The 17,398-nt window shown below is 38.3% G+C and overlaps 1 protein-coding gene across 1 annotated transcript; it reads right to left on the bottom strand.

The window, feature by feature from the left end:
* Positions 1–476: 476 nt before the first annotated feature.
* Positions 477–17,104, bottom strand: LOC140476746 (tyrosine-protein kinase Src42A-like). Its single transcript, XM_072569560.1, has 8 exons — positions 16,617–17,104; positions 14,414–14,535; positions 12,706–12,869; positions 4,930–5,095; positions 2,290–2,448; positions 1,981–2,159; positions 891–1,047; positions 477–808 (listed from the first exon to the last, which is right to left on the bottom strand). Exons 1-8 carry the CDS (start codon positions 17,102–17,104, stop codon positions 615–617), a joined length of 1,629 nt encoding a protein of 542 aa, XP_072425661.1. The 3' UTR covers positions 477–614.
* Between the last annotated feature and the right edge of the window lie 294 nt (positions 17,105–17,398).

Below are 17,398 nucleotides of genomic sequence, written 5' to 3' on the forward strand. Positions count from 1 at the left end.
TTCAGAAATTTCTAAATAACCACATGTGCTGATTGTGTCCTGCTGAACCGCAATTGAATGTTGGATATATCTACAACACAGTCTTTAGTCTTAAGCTTTTTGGAGGGTAGTCACAACTTTTTCAAAGCTTTTGCTAGTGTTCTTTTTGCTTCAGTTTGGCATTTATTGATATGACAGGATCAATGCTGCTGCCGTGCTGCTGATGCATTTGGAAGCATTTTGTGATTTCCTCATTTGAAAGCTAACTCAAATCTGGTGTAAAAAAAACAAGGAAGTAAGTCCTCAAAAGAAGATATTAAACTGCTGCATCAGAGAAGCTGAATTGATAATGGTCTAAATTATGCTGTGTACTATTAAATGTAAAACTATTGAAGAATATGAATTTCTAATACTGTAACTTTATAAATACATTGAAAAGAAAGCACACTTCAGTCAACAACTTTCATATTTAATGACACATTTAATAGTGACCAGAAGCTATTGCTCAATTTCCATCTATAACAATCCATGTAATTAGTTTCATTCACACTGCACCATTCAGTCCAATACATTTTGAAACCTTTTCTTCTTTTGTTGGTAGCTTTAAATAAACACTTTCCTCATTTTGAAGAGAGTTAATACAGAGGACTGTAATTGGTTATGATGAACTCTTCAAGCTGTAGTTTCAGTATACTAAATGATGGCCTTTGAGATGGAATTTCATTCCAGCATTGTCTCATAATGTTATAAATGGGTTGTGGACAGCCATTTGGACGTGGCATCCTGTAGCCTTGTAGTAGTTCAGATAAGACCATTTTATTTGTCATTCCTGCAAGGTCAGAAAATATCAGTATCTGTTGAAGTGAATAGTCTAATAACAGAATGAAACAAAATATATATTAAAAACTTACCAGGATATGGTATCTTCCCATTTGTGGTAATCTCAAACAGAACAATACCAAAAGACCAGACATCAGATTTCATCGAAGCTTGATTCATACTTGCTAATTCTGGAGCTGTCCATTTAATAGGAAGTTGACTGTCAGGTATGCTACCAGTTGTGGCATCCTGTTATGAAAAGCATGAAACTTTAATAGATTTCTGTTCATTTCATAACCAAGTGTTCATATTTTAATAATAAATCTGGAATCATAAGAATAATTTGAAAGTATTTGATTGCAATAGTGAAATACGTTGACATACATTTGTACACATTGACATACAGTGTACAAATTTATCACATTTGTAAGACATCCTCTCTTTTAATGTAGCTTCAAATCATTTAAATGGCTAGAAAACCATGTGGCTTGTGCACTCATAGCTCTAACATATATCAGCTATAGAGCTCCGAAGTGCAAGTGTAAAATTTGGATTCCATCTTAAAAATTAATTTTTGTTTTTCACCACGGCAATCTAGTTTGAAATACCATTCAGATAACACTTAAGACGAGAAGAAGTAGAAGGTGTGTCTTGCGGCCTCTTGAACATGTTCTGTTATTCACTAAGATCAAGGCTGAATTTTGACCTAAAATAATTTTTCCAAAAGGAGAACAGGTAATTATAAATGTGGTGAGGGATTGGGAACATTCTTATAACAGCTTCACTTTCTCAATCATGACATGCTATGACCAAACTAGGAGCGGGATGGCATCTTTGAGGTTGAGAGATTTGGAACATTCTTCTCACAACTTCAATTTGTCTGTCACGACATGTTATAACCAAACTAGGAGCATTGAGGGGACCAAGAAATGAAAAATTTCCATTCCCTAGATTAAGAGCACATAAATAGAAATTAGGCAAAGAAAAATCAAAGATCATAGATTTGAAGCAGAAAATCATAAACTAATTTGAAACTACCCCATTTCCAGGTGAAACAAAATATAACATTCAAATTAAAACAATAATGTTCAAATGCAGTTTTAAATATGAGTTAAGTTATTCAAGCCATAAGCTTAAAGCACTGTTAAGTTCTTCCTCATAACTTTATACACAAATATATACCTTAAGCAATCTAGTAAGCCCAAAGTCTGAAATTTTGCAAACAATATTGTCTCCCACAAGAACATTTCTTGCTGCTAAGTCCCGATGAATACATTGTTTGGATTCAAGGTACAACATTCCAGTAGCAATCTGAATTGCCATTTCAATTAACTGTGCAATTGTAAAACAGCCTTCAGATTCTGTAAAAAAGATACACACAGCTGTCAAAAAACCACAAAGCAAGTACTTGAATATATTCTCAAAACACAACAGTTGCTGGTCAGAGTGACTTCAAAATCTGTTTAGCTTTAAAGTACTCCAGATACTAACCCCTTAAATAATTCAAGAGATCTCCATGTTTCAACAATTCAGTGACAATGAAGAAAGGTTGCTTTATGGTGCATACAGCATAGAGGGGGACCAGATTCTCATGCTGGAAGTTCTTCATAATTTGTGCTTCTTTCAGAAGATTGCTGGAATCTTTAACCTCTGTAAATACATAAATTGATTCAGTAGAGCTAATTTAAAATACAAGTGAAACATTACTGCTCAAAGTGGTGATCCAGTTTAATTCTCCTTAGAAAATTACAGGACTAACCAGTTAGCACAAAAGTGGCAGTGTTAACTCATAGTCCAGCAAATAGTGGGTGAAAATTCAGATTAGGAGTCCTAACAAGTGTGGTATTAAGTCCTAAGCTAAACCTTGCATTAGCTGCTGCCAAGGCGCTGTGGGGAAAAGACCACCAGGTAAGGTCCTTTTGCTGAAGAATAACAGGGGTCAATTTAGTAATTGGGCCCTGCTGATGCCTCAGCTAAATGTCAAGAGTTTGACTACAAATGTAGAGAATAGTGACCATTGAAGATTGAATTTGTTCTCTGTAAGGTAAGAGGGTATGGATATGAACGGCTCTATTAACTGCACAGGTACCAAAGATTTCTTTTGACGAATAAAGTATATTTTTGCCATAAATAAAAAGAAGCCCTCTTTTATGAAGTAGCAAGCTATCTCTCTTTTTGCCTGTCCCACTGAGAAAGAGCACTAAATCAGGACATGGATGGTACAAAATATAACACTTTCATAACTGAACAGACATGGATTACAAATAGGGAAGTTAAGTGGTTCCATCTTTCTTGGCATATGCTGTGTATATTTGTTGTCAGTCAGAATTTCTGCGCACCACAGTTGATGGGGTACAAGCTTTAATGATAACACTGAAGGAGAGGATGCAATTGTTAAGTAAATTGACTTCCAGAGCTTGATATTGAAACTACTCTTGTTGATCATTTACAATGAATCAGTATGACAACACAAATTGGTCAAAATTTACAGGTGATCACAGAGCTATGAGAGGCAACAAGATTAATGGAGCAAGCTTAAAAACTATATGCTAGAGATTTTGATTCAACAGCAACTGATATTTCAGTGCTGTGAGTGCTGTTTTACCTCCAAAATGCGGTTGGGATATCTGGTCAGCATGGACGGGTTGGAATGGAGGATCTGTTTCCATGCTGTACATCTCTATGACTCTATGACATGGTGCATAGCAACACAGAACCAGGAGTAGGTCATCCAGCCCTTTGACCTGCTTGGCCATTCATTTGATCATAGCTGAGAATTTACCCGAATACCACAGTCTCTTACTATCTCCATGCTCCTAAATGTCATTAGTCTCTAGAAAGCGCTCTCTTCTTGTAAATGTTCAATGATTGAACTTTTGCAGACTTCAAGGTAGAGAATTCTAAAGATTTACACTCTCTGAGCAAAGATATTCTTCCTCAGCTCTGTCTGAAATGGCCTGTCTCTTATCCTGAAATTATGTCCTCTATTTCTAGAGTCAGTAGCTATGTAAAATGTCCTATTTATATTCACTGTCAGACCATGTTAGAATTTTGTACGTTTAAATTAGATCACCTCTCGTTCTTCGAAACTTTAAATAATACAGACCTAGTCTCTTCAATCTCTCTCTATATGACAACCTGAGAGATTAACCTCGTTCATCTCCATTGCACTCCCTCTCTAGCAAGTACTTCCCTCCTAAGATAAAGGAGCCAAAGTCATACACAATACTTCAGATGAGGCCTTACCAAGTCTCCACACAATTACAATAAGATATCTTTTCTTCTGTACTCAAATCGCCTTGCAATGAAAGCCAACATAACATTTGCATTTTTAATTACTTGTTGTAACTGCATACTAACTTTAATTGACTCATGAACAAGGACATCCAGGTCCCTTTGGATGCTTACACTTCCCAATCATTGAAGAAATAGTCTGACTCTCTGTTTTCCCTACCAAAGTGAACAACATCACATTTATCCACATTATTATCCATCTGTCATTTTCTAACCAATTCACTTAACCTACGAGGTACTCTTGAAACCATCTTGTATCCTCCTCACAATTTGTATTCCCACCCAGTTTCGTGTTATTAGCAAATTTAGTCCCCAGATCCAAACCATCTATATAGATTGTTTACAATTGTGGACCAAGCACTGGTCACTGTGGTCCACTAAAAAGAACAGCTTGCCATTGTGAGTATCGTCCATTTCCTACTTTCTGCTTTTTGTCTGCTAACCAATTCTCAATCCATGTTGGTATTTTTCCTCTTGTCACATGTAGACTAATTTTATTTATTGGTCTTCTGTGTGGTTTGTAATCTACCATTTTAGTTCTATAAAATTAGTGGAATGCAAAACTAGTTTAACGGTGCCATGTAATCATTGTCCTTTGTTGCAAAAACACATCTGGTTTCTTTAGGAATAAAATTTGTTGGTTTGGCCAACATGTAACTCCAGATATACAGCATGTCTCTTAACTGCCCTCTGAAATGGCCTATCGAGCCATTCAGTTAGGTTCAGGGCATTTAGGAATAAATAATAAACATTGGTCTAGGCTGTGATGTCAATATTCCATGAGTGAATTAAAAAAACTATAACAGTAAAATAATTGTTCTTAAATAATATGCTTACCTTCTTTCAACATTTTAATTGCAACAGGTACACTGTCATTCCAGATGGCTTTCCACACTTCTCCATAATTACCAGATCCTATGCACTTTATCAAAGTGAATTCTTCTTTTGGTCTTTCCCATTTGTCCACTGTGTTATATGATAAATGACGAAGTGATGGCTTTTTCTGTTGATAAACAATTTTTGTCTTAGAAAGAAATAAATTAAGTTAAAGAGGATATTTGAGACGATTGATGAATAGGTAAAGATCCTCTGAACCATCTAACCTTAGGTTGTAAGGTTGCTCGCTGAGCTGGAAGATTTGTTTCCAGACGTTTCATCACCATGATCGGTAACATCATCAGTGAGCCTCTGGGGCTCATCGAAGTTTCACTGGAGGCTCACTGATGGTGTTAACTCACTTCATGGTGAAACATCTGAGGACAAACCTTCCTGCTCAGTGAGCAAACTTATAACCTGAACCTCAACCTGAGCTACAAATCTTCTCAAAAATCACAAACCAAAACCTGTTCATACAACTTAATAACTTGGGTGGTTATGGCAACCAGCCAAAAACACAGATACAAATTTGTGGAAACATATCTGAGAAATTCCTCTTCTCTCCATTCCACTTTCCGAGTTTAGTGTTTGGAACATAAAACAGGATTAGGCCATTTAGCCCACAAAGCCTTTCGTTATTGGTTAAATGTGATCAAGGCTGATCTACAAACTACCTTTATAAATCTAGCTTCTACGCTTAACATTCCTTAACAACCGTATTCATAAAAATCTAACAATTTCAGTTTTACAAATAATGTTTGATCTAGCATAAATTGCTAACAAACACAGAGACGTGCTGGAGAAACTCAGCAGGTCTGGCAGTATCTGTGGAGAGAGAAACATAATTAATATTTCAAGGATGGTTAGACTCTTCTTCAGAACTGAAAATCACCAATTGCTGTTCACTGAAGAGTATTTCAAAATGCGCCCACCGTTTAGAAAATAAGAACAGAAGAGCGAGGAGCAGGAGTGGGCAATTCAGCCCCTTGAGTCTACTCCACCATTTGATATGATCATGGCTGATCTCACCTCGGCCTCACCTTCACTTTCCTGTCAGCTCTGCATAACCCTTTAACACATTACTATCGAAAGAGCAGTCTATTTCCTTCTTAAATTTACACAGTATCCCTGCATCGACAGCATTCTGGATCAGCAAATTCCACGGATTCATGACATTCTGAGAGAAGTAATTTCTTCTCATCTCTGTTTTACATCTTCTATGCTTTATTCCAAAACTATGAATTTTCTTTCCAGGTTCCCCCAAAGCAGAAATATCTTTTCTATGTCTACTTTGTTAATCCCCTTTGACACCTTATATGCCGCAAGTTGGTCTCCTCTCATTCTTCTAAACCTGAGGCCTAGACTGCTAAATCTCTCTTCATAAGACTGTGTGAAGAATTGTTTCCAGTTTCATTCCTCCATGGTCTGGCTCCAAGTTATAGATGACCTTCCTTCCACTTGACTCTTCAACTTTTGGATATAGTTTCTCTTAATCTACATTATCTATCCTCCTTAATAGTTTTATAATTTCAATCAAGTCATCCCTTAATCCTGTAAATGGTAGAAGCAGAATCACTGAATATTTTTAAGGCAGAGTTAATGGATTCTCGTAAATCAAGCAGGTAAATGGTTATCATGGTTGACTGAGAATGCAATGATGTAATCAGGTCAGCCATGATGTTATTGAATGGCGAAGCAGGCTCAAGCAGCCTTTCCACCTCCCAGCATCTCCTCCATTTGGAAGAAGTAGCCACAGAACTCTGAGAAGAAACACCAACAAGACTGTCTCTTTTACCCTGCACCAGGTCAGATGCCGGTACCTCTGTTGGCGAGTTAGCTTGATTAGAATCAGGAGTGCATACTTCTGAGCATATCACTGCCATGTCTTCATAGCTGATTAAGGAAGAAAGCTGTCAAGTCACTGGAAGTCAGCGGTCTACTGGAGACCAGACCTCAGGCAGCAGAGCTCCCGATGGTGATGACCAGTTATAACTTTATCCAAGTGCACAGGTAAATGCAGGAACAGCAGGTATTGAAGGGATAGCTATTCTTTCTATAGTACTCACTCTAGCATGAAATTCTGTCATGAATGACTAAAGTAGAATTGGATGTTGTGAAAGCCTCCTTCACTTTGCAGTCTTAACTTTTATTAAACAGCATGAGCATTTTTGAAATATCATTGCATTAAGCTGCATTTGCAGTTGGCATTATACAGGGAATATTAGCCTCAGCGATATCAAAACAGTTGCAGAGTGGGAAAGGTGACTTCCTGCAGAAGTGGGCTATTGAACGATGTTAACAAAAATGACCTGCCTCTGTCATTTTGGATGTCATGGTGCTGTAGAATATTGAACATGCTGATCCTCATCTTTTGCAGCACTCATGGATCTTCACTATTCATTGTAGAGCCTTGACGCATCGTCTAATTGTTTAGCACAGATATTCTGAGGATGAAGCAATGATGGCAATAACAAGGCACACAATGCTATGGGCCACATGCTAGAAAATAGGATTAGAATAGTGAAGCTGTTGTTGAGCAGAAACTTAATGGGCTGAAGAATGTTTTTCTGAGTTGTCAAACGTTTTCATTGGCATGTGGGAGTTTGAGGGGGTGATGTCATAGAGGTTTATATAATCATAAGGAGTATAGATAAGATGAACAGTAAAGGTCTTTTCCCTAAGGTGGGGGAGTTCAAAACTAGGGGGCATTTTTTAAGGTGAGAGGAGAAAGATTTGAAAAGACACGACAGGCAAATATTTTACACAGAGAGTAGTTAGTGTGTGGAATGAACTGCCAGAAGTGGTAGATGCAGGTACAGTTACAATGTTTAAAAGACATTTGGATAAGTACATGAATGTGAAATGTTTGGAGGGATATGAGCCAAATGCAGGCAGGTGGGACTAGTTTAGTTTGGACTGATTGGACCAAATCTGTATGGCTCTATGACTCTTTTAATCAGCATTTGTCACAAGCAACAGCAGCCTATTACAGAGATCCACAACTCTGCAAACAAATCACTGACATCTAATGTCAAATTAAGATCTCACCTTGTCCAACTTTAAATTGTTCTTCCTGTACTATTTAATTGGAAGAAAATGACGAGTGAATACTATTGATAATGCCTTTCAGGACTGAATGGGTGGAATGAACAATCCATTCTCTTTGTGACTTTATAGACCTCTTCTAGATCAATCCTAAGTAAATGCCTCTCTAAAGTGTAAAGTCCAATTCTTTTATTCTACTTGACCCAGGGAATTCATCTTGTGACTCTATCTTTTCCAAAATCTCAATATCATCTCGTATATAAGGTGACTAATATTGGACACTTGAAACGACTTGTAAAAGTACAGAAAAAGTATGTTTCTTAAAGTCAGTTATGCTATAAATATAAGCAAATTAGCTTTTTGTTTTAGTAATCACTTCACGGAATTGTTCACAAACTTTTAGATATGTGGACAATAGAAAGTTCCAATCTTCTTTCTTCTCCATTGGCTTTTTTAAAAATTTGAAGTGTGTATGAATATTACACATTTTCTTACCTTAATGCAGAACGCTGCACTTATCCCAGTTGTATACCATGTAATAAGTTTAATCTCAAGCACATTAAGATCAGCCTGATAGAGGTGAGCATTGTTCACAATTGTAAGATCATCAAATGATTACACACAGTAGATAATTTGATCATAAATTCATGAGGAATATGAACAAGAATATGCCCCTTGAGCTTGCTCATTTTACATTCAATAACACATTGTCTGAGCTGATGTGTGGCTTTAACTCTCTTTCCCTGCCTACTCCTCCCTACCCAATAACCAAAGAAAATAGACTCAATTTTGTCAAATTTCTCTCAAAACACAGCCTCTTCAACTTGGGTATTAACATAATAAACCTTCTCTGAACTGGTTCAATGAAATTATATCCTCATTAAATAAAGAGATCAAAACTGCATAGGGTATTTTAGGTGCAGTTTTGCCAATGCCCTAGCAGTTACTCACTTAATCTATTGACATCTTTTTGCAGATTCTGTGCCCCCCTCAAACTTGTTTTCCGGACCATATTTGTACTGTCAGCAAATTGGGCCACAATACAGATGATCCTTTCAACTCAGTTGACAAGGATAGATCATTAATAATTAATCAACATTGATCAACGTGTTTGTTTGCCAATGTCAAAATGATTAATTTGTCTTATGTTTTCTGCATTGCCAATACTCAACGTTACCCTAACTAGCCTACAGATAAATTGAAGCTTAATTATGTGATTCCCAAACCTCCAGCGAAAATGTTGAGGAATGCTCGAGAAAAAAGTAATTTACTGGCCAACTGGCGAAAGGTAGGATGGAGGGAAGATTTTCACCCCTTAAGGACAGAACATCCTGCTTCTGTGAGGTGCTGCCTGTTATGGGTCTGACAGTTGTTTCCAGTACTGGTAATGCCAGCAGGAAAGTGGTGGCCACTTGCCAACAGCCCTCTCAGGTGATCGGGAGCTGAGCTGTAGTGGGTCAAAAATTTGTAAGCGTTTGATGATCAGCAAGGTGAGGTGGGACAAGAGTTTGAGAGGCCAAGGGGGAGGAGACTTTCAGGGTTTGGGCAGAGACATGGTTGGGGAGTGTGGGTTGTTTGACGTATACGGGTCTCCCAAGGAGGGATTAACTATCTCCACCATGAGTTAGCACAATGAAAATTGGAATTCTAGCCGTCGTTTTTTTATGGGCCTTTCTTGTTGCCAATTTAATCTTGGCAGTGCAGGATGAGGTCTTTAAATAGGCATCAATTGCTGCTCAAGGGTCCAAGCTGGTCCACTGGTATGTGGTCTACCTGATACCATCCCCGTTGGTGGTAAAATTGTGGTTGGTCAGAGCAGGCAGGTAATCAGTGGATATAACAAGAAACACATGCTTTCCAACTCACAAGAATGTTAATCCAGCTCCCTGTTTTCGTTTTCCTTCTTTTCTTGAATAAAGATGGTATATTTATGATTTTCCAGTATACTAGTACATCACAATGCACTAATATATCTATCTTTAAGACTTTAAGAATCAGATTATCAGCTAGAGCAGGCTTGTCAGCCTTTAGTCCCATTAGCTTTCTGATTACTTTTCCCATTGTGACTGTGATTGTTTTAAGCTCCTCCTTTCCTTTCTTGTCTTGATTTTCTACTATTTTTGGAATTCTTTGTGTGTCTTCTGATGTGAATAAAATGTTTGTTCCAAGTCTGTCATTTCCTTGTTTCTCATTATTAATTCCCTTCATTTCATCTTCTCTGGGACCAACAAAGACTTTAACTATCCTTTTCCTTTTTTATATATTTGTGGAAGCTTTCACTGTCTGGTCCACTTCTGTACCAACGCTCTCTAGGATTAACTCAGCTAATATCATTTCCCTGTCTATTCTTTATAGCACTACATTTCTTTTGTCCCTTATCCAATTTTGAAAGACACGATTGAATTTCCGATAGATTAATGATGTCTTCAGTGATGCCTCCTGCACTTTTCTAGAATTGGAAGAAATAAACAGTTTTGTTTCCAATTCCACCCTCCCATCATCTTCAATTGGTCCATCACTGACTCGTCCCTTTCTTTTCTTTACTTCATTGTTTTCATTTCTGGGGATAGGCTGTCCACCAACATCCCCTACAAATACACCAACTCCTGCAGTTACAACTACAGCTTCTAATGCCCTAGTGTCCTGCAAAGATTCCATTCCATTCTCCCAGTTTCTCTATTTCTGTTGCATCTGTTCTGATGATGTCACCCTCCACCAGGGTGCCTCTGACATGAACTCCTTTTTCATTAGTCAAGCATTTCCCACCAATATGGTTGAGAGGACTCTCAGCCACATCTCCCAACCAATGACGATTGGGTTCCCTTGATATTAATATCCATTTCATTAGTCTCTGCATTCAAAGAATCATCTTCTGCACCTTCCACCACTACCAGTAAACACATCTTCTCCTTTTAGTGACACAGCGGTCCATTCCTTCATCACTCCTAACACTTCTCACTTAACCATGGCACATTCTCATACAATTGCTGGAGAAACACTTACTCATTCACTATCCTCTGAATTGTCCAAACACAGGTGAATTCCAGGTGAAACAGCATTTCATTTGTACTTCTTTCAATCTAGTTTATCGTATTTGCTGTTCACAATATAGTGTCCATTACATTGGTGAGATCAAATGCAGACTGGGTGGCGGCTTTGTGGAACTCCTTCACTTTGTCACGAGGAATGACCCTGACCATATAGTTCTTTGGCATTTCAATAAACCACTTTAATTTCATACTAATGTTTCTCTCCTGGGCCTGCTGAAATGTTCCAAAGCACAACATAAGCTCGGAGAACGGGCGGCACGTTGGCACTGCTGCCTCACAGCGCCGGAGACCTCGGTTCAATTCCCGCCTCAGGAGTGGAGTTTGCACATTCTCCCCGTGTCTGCTCCGGTTTCCTCCCACAGTCCAAAGATGTGCAGGTTAGGTGAATTGGCCATGCTAAATTGCCCGTAGTGTTAGGTGAAGGGTTAAATATAAGGGAATGGGTCTGGGTGGGTTGCACTTCGGCGGGTCAGTGTGGATTTGTTGGGCCGAAGGGCCTGTTTCCACACTGTAAGTAATCTAATCTAAAAAAAACCCTCATTTTCCACTTAGGCATTTACAGCCTTGAGGTGTCAACATTGAATTTGATTGTTTCAGAATCTGACTGCACCATGTCTGTTCTCCACCTTTCTTATTTTCTCTCTTCCGTCCCCTCTAAAGCTTTGTCTTGTTTACTTTGTTGCTAATATAATGGACCCATTCCCTTTCTATCACAGATTAATTTCCATCCAGTTTCTCTCTTCCTCTGCTATTAAAAATCCTTTATTATCTGCACTAGAGCTCTGCCCCTGTCAAAAGTATAAGAAAAACAATGTTTTGAACAGCTTTCAGTTGAGAAGAAGAATCAAACTGGGTTTGAAACATTAACTTTGTTGCTCACTCCACAGATCTGCTGGACCTGCTCCATTTTAGATTAGATTACTTACAGTGTGGAAACAGGCCCTTCGGCCCAACAAGTCCACACCGCCCCGCCGAAGCGTAACCCACCCATACCACTACATCTACCCCTTACCTAACACTACGGGCAATTTAGCATGGCCAATTCACCTGACCTGCACATCTTTGGACTGCGGGAGGAAACCGGAGCACCCGGAGGAAACCCACGCAGACACGGGGAGAACGTGCAAACTCCACACAGTCAGTCGCCTGAGGCGGGAATTGAACCCGGGTCTCTGGCGCTGTGAGGCAGCAGTGCTAACCACTGCGCCACCGTGCCGCCCACCAGCATTCTCTGTGTTTGTACTTGATCGCTGCACTGCACGTGTTTAACTTACACCGTGTTATGTATTTGCAAATTCATTTTTCAGATTTAACACCAAAAAATTCATTAATACTGTCTTTGCTAGTTTCTGCTATTAACAAACAATTGCTTAAGTGGTGTCACCAAACTTGGTCAGCCATAGATAACTTAAGGCTTGGATGTTCATGCCAAGTACAGCTGGTGTATATTGTTCCTTGATGTTCCAGTGGGATCTATACGGGAAGGTATGATATTCCTAGCTTTATGTTTCAAGAATTTATGGGGTTAAAATATTTAACATCCCATTGTTTTCTCATTTCCTTATAGCCCAGAGAGAACTGAAAGAACAGCATTTTAATATCCTATATAAATTATTTGAATATATTTTGCTTTTGTACTTACCTTTTTGCTGGGTCTGTTTAATCGAGTATCATATTGTATTGCATTATGTTGATAATGTTCGATCAGCTCGTGAATGTTGTGAAAATCTCTGTCTTCTGTTACGTAATAGTGACCATTTTCTTTTTGTAAAATCACAACATGAATGATCGACTCTCCATTTTTAGCTGAAACAAATGGTGATAATAATTGGCTATCAAATGTGATTATCATGAATTTTTCAATTCAAATTGATATGAATGTCAATGCCAGAGAAACATGGGGTTTCACTTTTCATGTATGGAAATAACAATACAGTTGTGCTAACCTCAAAGAGACTTACAGGTTGTTTTGCTATAACACACATTTCTTTAATGTGAATTCACAATAACATGATTGATGAAGTGGGGACACTGTTTCTAAAGTACAAACTTTTAAAGTCTGTGTTAGTTATAGCAGAACTGACTGTACTCCAGCACTAATCCCACTGAAGAATCCTGAACAATCTTAAAAGGGTGTGATTGAACATTCAAGAGTCAGAATCAGCCTTAGTTTTATAGATTCTCCACTTAATACCAATGTAAATTGCTCAAATCGCTGAAGTAAAAAGCAAAGCTCCCTTAGTAGTGACCCAGTATTGACCAGGAACGGTTTTGAAGATGCTCCTTCAAAACCATTGGAACATCATTGGAAGCACAGACCAAATCCCAATTATAGAGTCAACTGGCCTAGAAATTGTCAAATTCTTTGCCCACTTTCCAGACTTAGAAATAATGGCCTAAGGATGTGTATGGCACCAGCATGTTTGTCATCTGTCAATGTGGTAGAGGTTTCTTTGTAGGTGTCCAGGGTGCATCCCTCAAGTGGGCATTAGATCCTTTATCATTGGATTAATGTTTTTATGAGACTCTCTTTGCAAAATTACTTAAGACGACAATTTTGATGCAGGATAGTTAGTTCATTTATCTAGATTGCTAGTGTGTAGTTCAGAATGATATTATATATGATCTTTGTTCCAGTTGATACAGGCTTGCAACTTGCTTCCTTGCCCTGTCCCTATGAGTAGAAGGAAATGGTAAACCACCAATAACAACTGCCAAGGAAACAGCTGACGATGAAACATCAGACGACAATGAGTCTACATTCAGGCAAAGCTCATATACCATAGCAATTTGACTAAAGAAGTATGTTTAGAAACAAGTAGGAGATAATTGCATGTATGTAAATTTCAGATAAAGACCAGTAAAAACACATGTGAAGTATAAAAATTACTATACACAGAACAAAACAAAATAACCCAGCTATATGGCAAATCAAATCAAGTGATTCAAATGGTGAATATTTTGGGCTTGTGTTTGCACCTTATGATGCTCCCTTAAACTCATTGGTTGACTTCTTTTTTGTTTGTTGACACAAGTTCAGTTTTTAAAATTTACTTGTGTGATATGGGAATTGCTCACTGGGCCAGCATTTATTGCCCTTGAGAAGGTAGTGGTGTGCCGACTTCTTGAACCACAGCAGTCCATGTGGTGTAGGTAGACCCACAATACCATTAGGAATTCCAAGGTTTTGACCCAGCAACAAGAACAGTGATCTATTTCCAATTTATGTTGGTGAGTGTTTTGGAGGGGAACATGCAGGTTGTAACGTTGCATATATATGTTGCTTTCATCCTACCATTTGGTAGCAGGCTTATTTCTACCTCATTTCTAATCTGTTGTAGATTTCTTACCTGACAATACATATGAGTTCTGAAATGTCTCACTTTTGCGGACAAGAAACATGTCAATAGTTTGACTGGAAGAAAGGAGATGGTTTTCTGCCTCAAACCTGGTCATTTTTCCACAATACCAGCTAGAATTACAATGAGTATGACATTAATTAGGCTATATAAGATGTAACATTTTACTTTATTATGCAACAGTTCACCACACAAAGTTAGATTATTCAATAATATCTTAGGTCTTTGCATAATTTGCAATTTTCAGCACACTGATGAATTCACAAAAATCTACATTTTACAATTTGCACTGATATGGAAGTTGTCCAAAAGTCTAAACAATGAAGATATTTTAATTCACTTAAGAACAAAAGGCATGGGATAAGGCTATTAGACTTGAAATATAACTTTATATCCTTGAAATCTGCAAACTAATGAGTGTTAAATTTATCTTTAAAATATATTAAGGAGTGCAAAACTTCTTCCTTTCCCCAATATCCCTGCACACCAATACTATTCAAAAAACAGTCAACACCCTCTTGAATGTATCAATTGAACCTGTTTCCATTACATTTTAGGCAGTGCATTCCATATTCTGGATTAGTGGTGCTGGAGGAGCACAGCAGTTCAGGCAGCATCCAAGTAGCTTCGAAATCGACGTTTCCGGCAAAAGCCCTTCATCAGGAATAAAGGCAGAGAGCCTGAAGTGTGGAGAGATAAGCTAGAGGAGGGTGGGGGTGGGGAGAAAGTAGCATAGAGTACAATGGGTGAGTGGGGGAGGGGATGAAGGTGATAGGTCAGGGAGGAGAGGGTGGAGTGGATAGGTGGAAAAGGAGATAGGCAGGTCGGACAAGTCCGGACCCTAGTGCATTCCATACCCTAACTATTTGCTGAGTGAAAAAGTTTTTTCTCACATCAACCTTGCTTCATTTGCACACCACTTTAAATCTAAGTTCTCTTTTTATTGTTTCTTTTACAAGCAGAAACAGGCACTTCCTATCTATTCTGTCTGAAATATTCATGATTTTGAAAACCTCACTCAGATACCCTTTCAGCCTTCTTTTGTCCAGGAAGAACAATTCCAACTTCATCAATTTATCCTCATAACTGAAGGTTTCTCCAATGCATTCACATCTTTTGAATAACGTGGCACCGACAACTGTACACAATACTTCAACTGAGGTCTAACAAGTATCTTGTACAAGTTCAACAACACCTCTTTGCTCTTTTATTTTGAGCCCCTATTAATAAAGCTGAGGATGCTGTACGCTTTATTTACTGGTCTCTCCACCTGCTAGGCCACCTTTAACGATTTGAGCACATGTACACTCAGGTCCCTTTGCTCCTGCACACTTTTAGAGTTTCACCCCTTATTTTGTATTGTCTTTTCAGTGTTCTTTCAACCAAAGTGTGGATCATCTCAAACTTCTGTACACTGAACCTCATCTGCCACTCTCTGCCTGCCTGACTAACTTGTTAGTGTCCTTTTGGAGTTCCATACTGTCCTCCTCACACTTTACAAACCTTCCAAATCTATTGCCTTCTGAAAAATTGGAAATTATTCTCTGCATACCAAGTTCCAAGTCATTAATATGTACATATATATGTAAAGAAATACAAGAGTTCTAACATTAATTCCTGCAAAACTCCACAACAACCCTTCCTCCAGCCAGAAAAAGATCAATTAACCTTTACTCTCTATTACTAGCTAATTTTTTGCCATTATTCCTTTTATGCCATGATCTAGAATTTTCTTCACAAGTCTGTTATGAGTAGTGCAGCAAATGCTGTCTGTAAATCCATAAAGACCACATCATACCACTTTCACGAATCTTTTCCACTATCTCTTCAAAAAGCTCCACTAAGTTAGTTAACCATGATTTCCTTGCTGACTATTCCTAATCAACCTATGTGTTTCCACGTGACTACTAATTTGTTTCTAAATGTTCTCCCACAACTGAAATTAACTAATTGCTCTATAATTGTCAGGATTAGCCTTACAACAGTTTTTGAACAAGGCTGTGGGGACGGAGGTGCTGATGTGGTGCCTTTCTATGAGACCTCTTCCTCCTTTCTTGATGCCAGATTCCTCAATCAGACACAGAGTCCCCATGAGTGAAAGACTCTCTTGAATTCACATGCCCATTCAAGTGACTAAAACCCCAAACCCTGCCTCCAAACTAGTCCCATTGATTTTCATGTAATAAATACTCACGGTTCTCCCTCCAAGCTCTTCTCTTTTGCAAGTATTTCAACAGGCACAAACCCAGAGCAGGGATTTTTTCGTTTGTTTGAACCTTTCCAAACTTTCTGAGCTAGCCACCAATCCCCTTCTTTGCTGAGTATTTCCAGACACTCTCCTTCTTTCACACTCAGCTCCTCATGGCTCCTTGCCATATAATCAAATTGCACTACATGAATCTCTGGGGAATGTGGAACTTCATTCTTGCATAACTCCTTGCCTTCTTTATCAGCACATGAGCTTGCAGAACAACAACATGCATTTTGTACATTCTGGTGAACAGCGATCGTCGCTGGGAGAGATAAAGGCTTCGCTTCATGAGTGAATATTCCAACTTCAGGGTTGTCAATTGTGTTACAGATTGTCAATCCTTCTGGCTTTGCTTTTCTACCATCCTCCGAAGTGGTATTTGTCATTGCAGGATTGCTAAAACAACAGCAGCAAGAGCATAAAACTTCCATTGTGCTGATGCAAACCAGTCAAAATAATTGCTTGCTTTGCAGAACTGTTCTTACACCAACATAAGCAGTGCATTTTAAGCAATTGGACGTTTAAGTCTGAAGTGAGGAAGTGCTTTTGATTCAAATGGGGAATTCCTTGTGGGTTTATAAACATTTAGAATATGTAATTTTCTATTAGATCATTTTGTGTGCACATACAATAAAGACAATATAAAAATATAGAAAAGTTAGCATGCATTTAATATTGCAGCACAGAAGTATGAAATAGCAAGTTGATCAAATGTAGTAGATTAT

This window comes from Chiloscyllium punctatum, chromosome 5 (genome assembly GCF_047496795.1).
Source record: "Chiloscyllium punctatum isolate Juve2018m chromosome 5, sChiPun1.3, whole genome shotgun sequence".
NCBI classification, from domain to species: Eukaryota; Metazoa; Chordata; class Chondrichthyes; order Orectolobiformes; family Hemiscylliidae; genus Chiloscyllium; species Chiloscyllium punctatum.

Bases quoted from the DNA above. Each gene is read 5' to 3' on its own strand.
- LOC140476746 (XM_072569560.1), bottom strand. From the start codon at position 17,104: ATGGAAGTTTTATGCTCTTGCTGCTGTTGTTTTAGCAATCCTGCAATG. The intron at 2,449-4,929 runs GTAAGCATATTA...ATGTATTTACAG, and splicing joins AATTAAAATGTTGAAAGAAG to AGGTTAAAGATTCCAGCAAT. The intron at 2,160-2,289 runs GTTAGTATCTGG...TCTTTTTTACAG, and splicing joins TCTCTTGAATTATTTAAGGG to AATCTGAAGGCTGTTTTACA.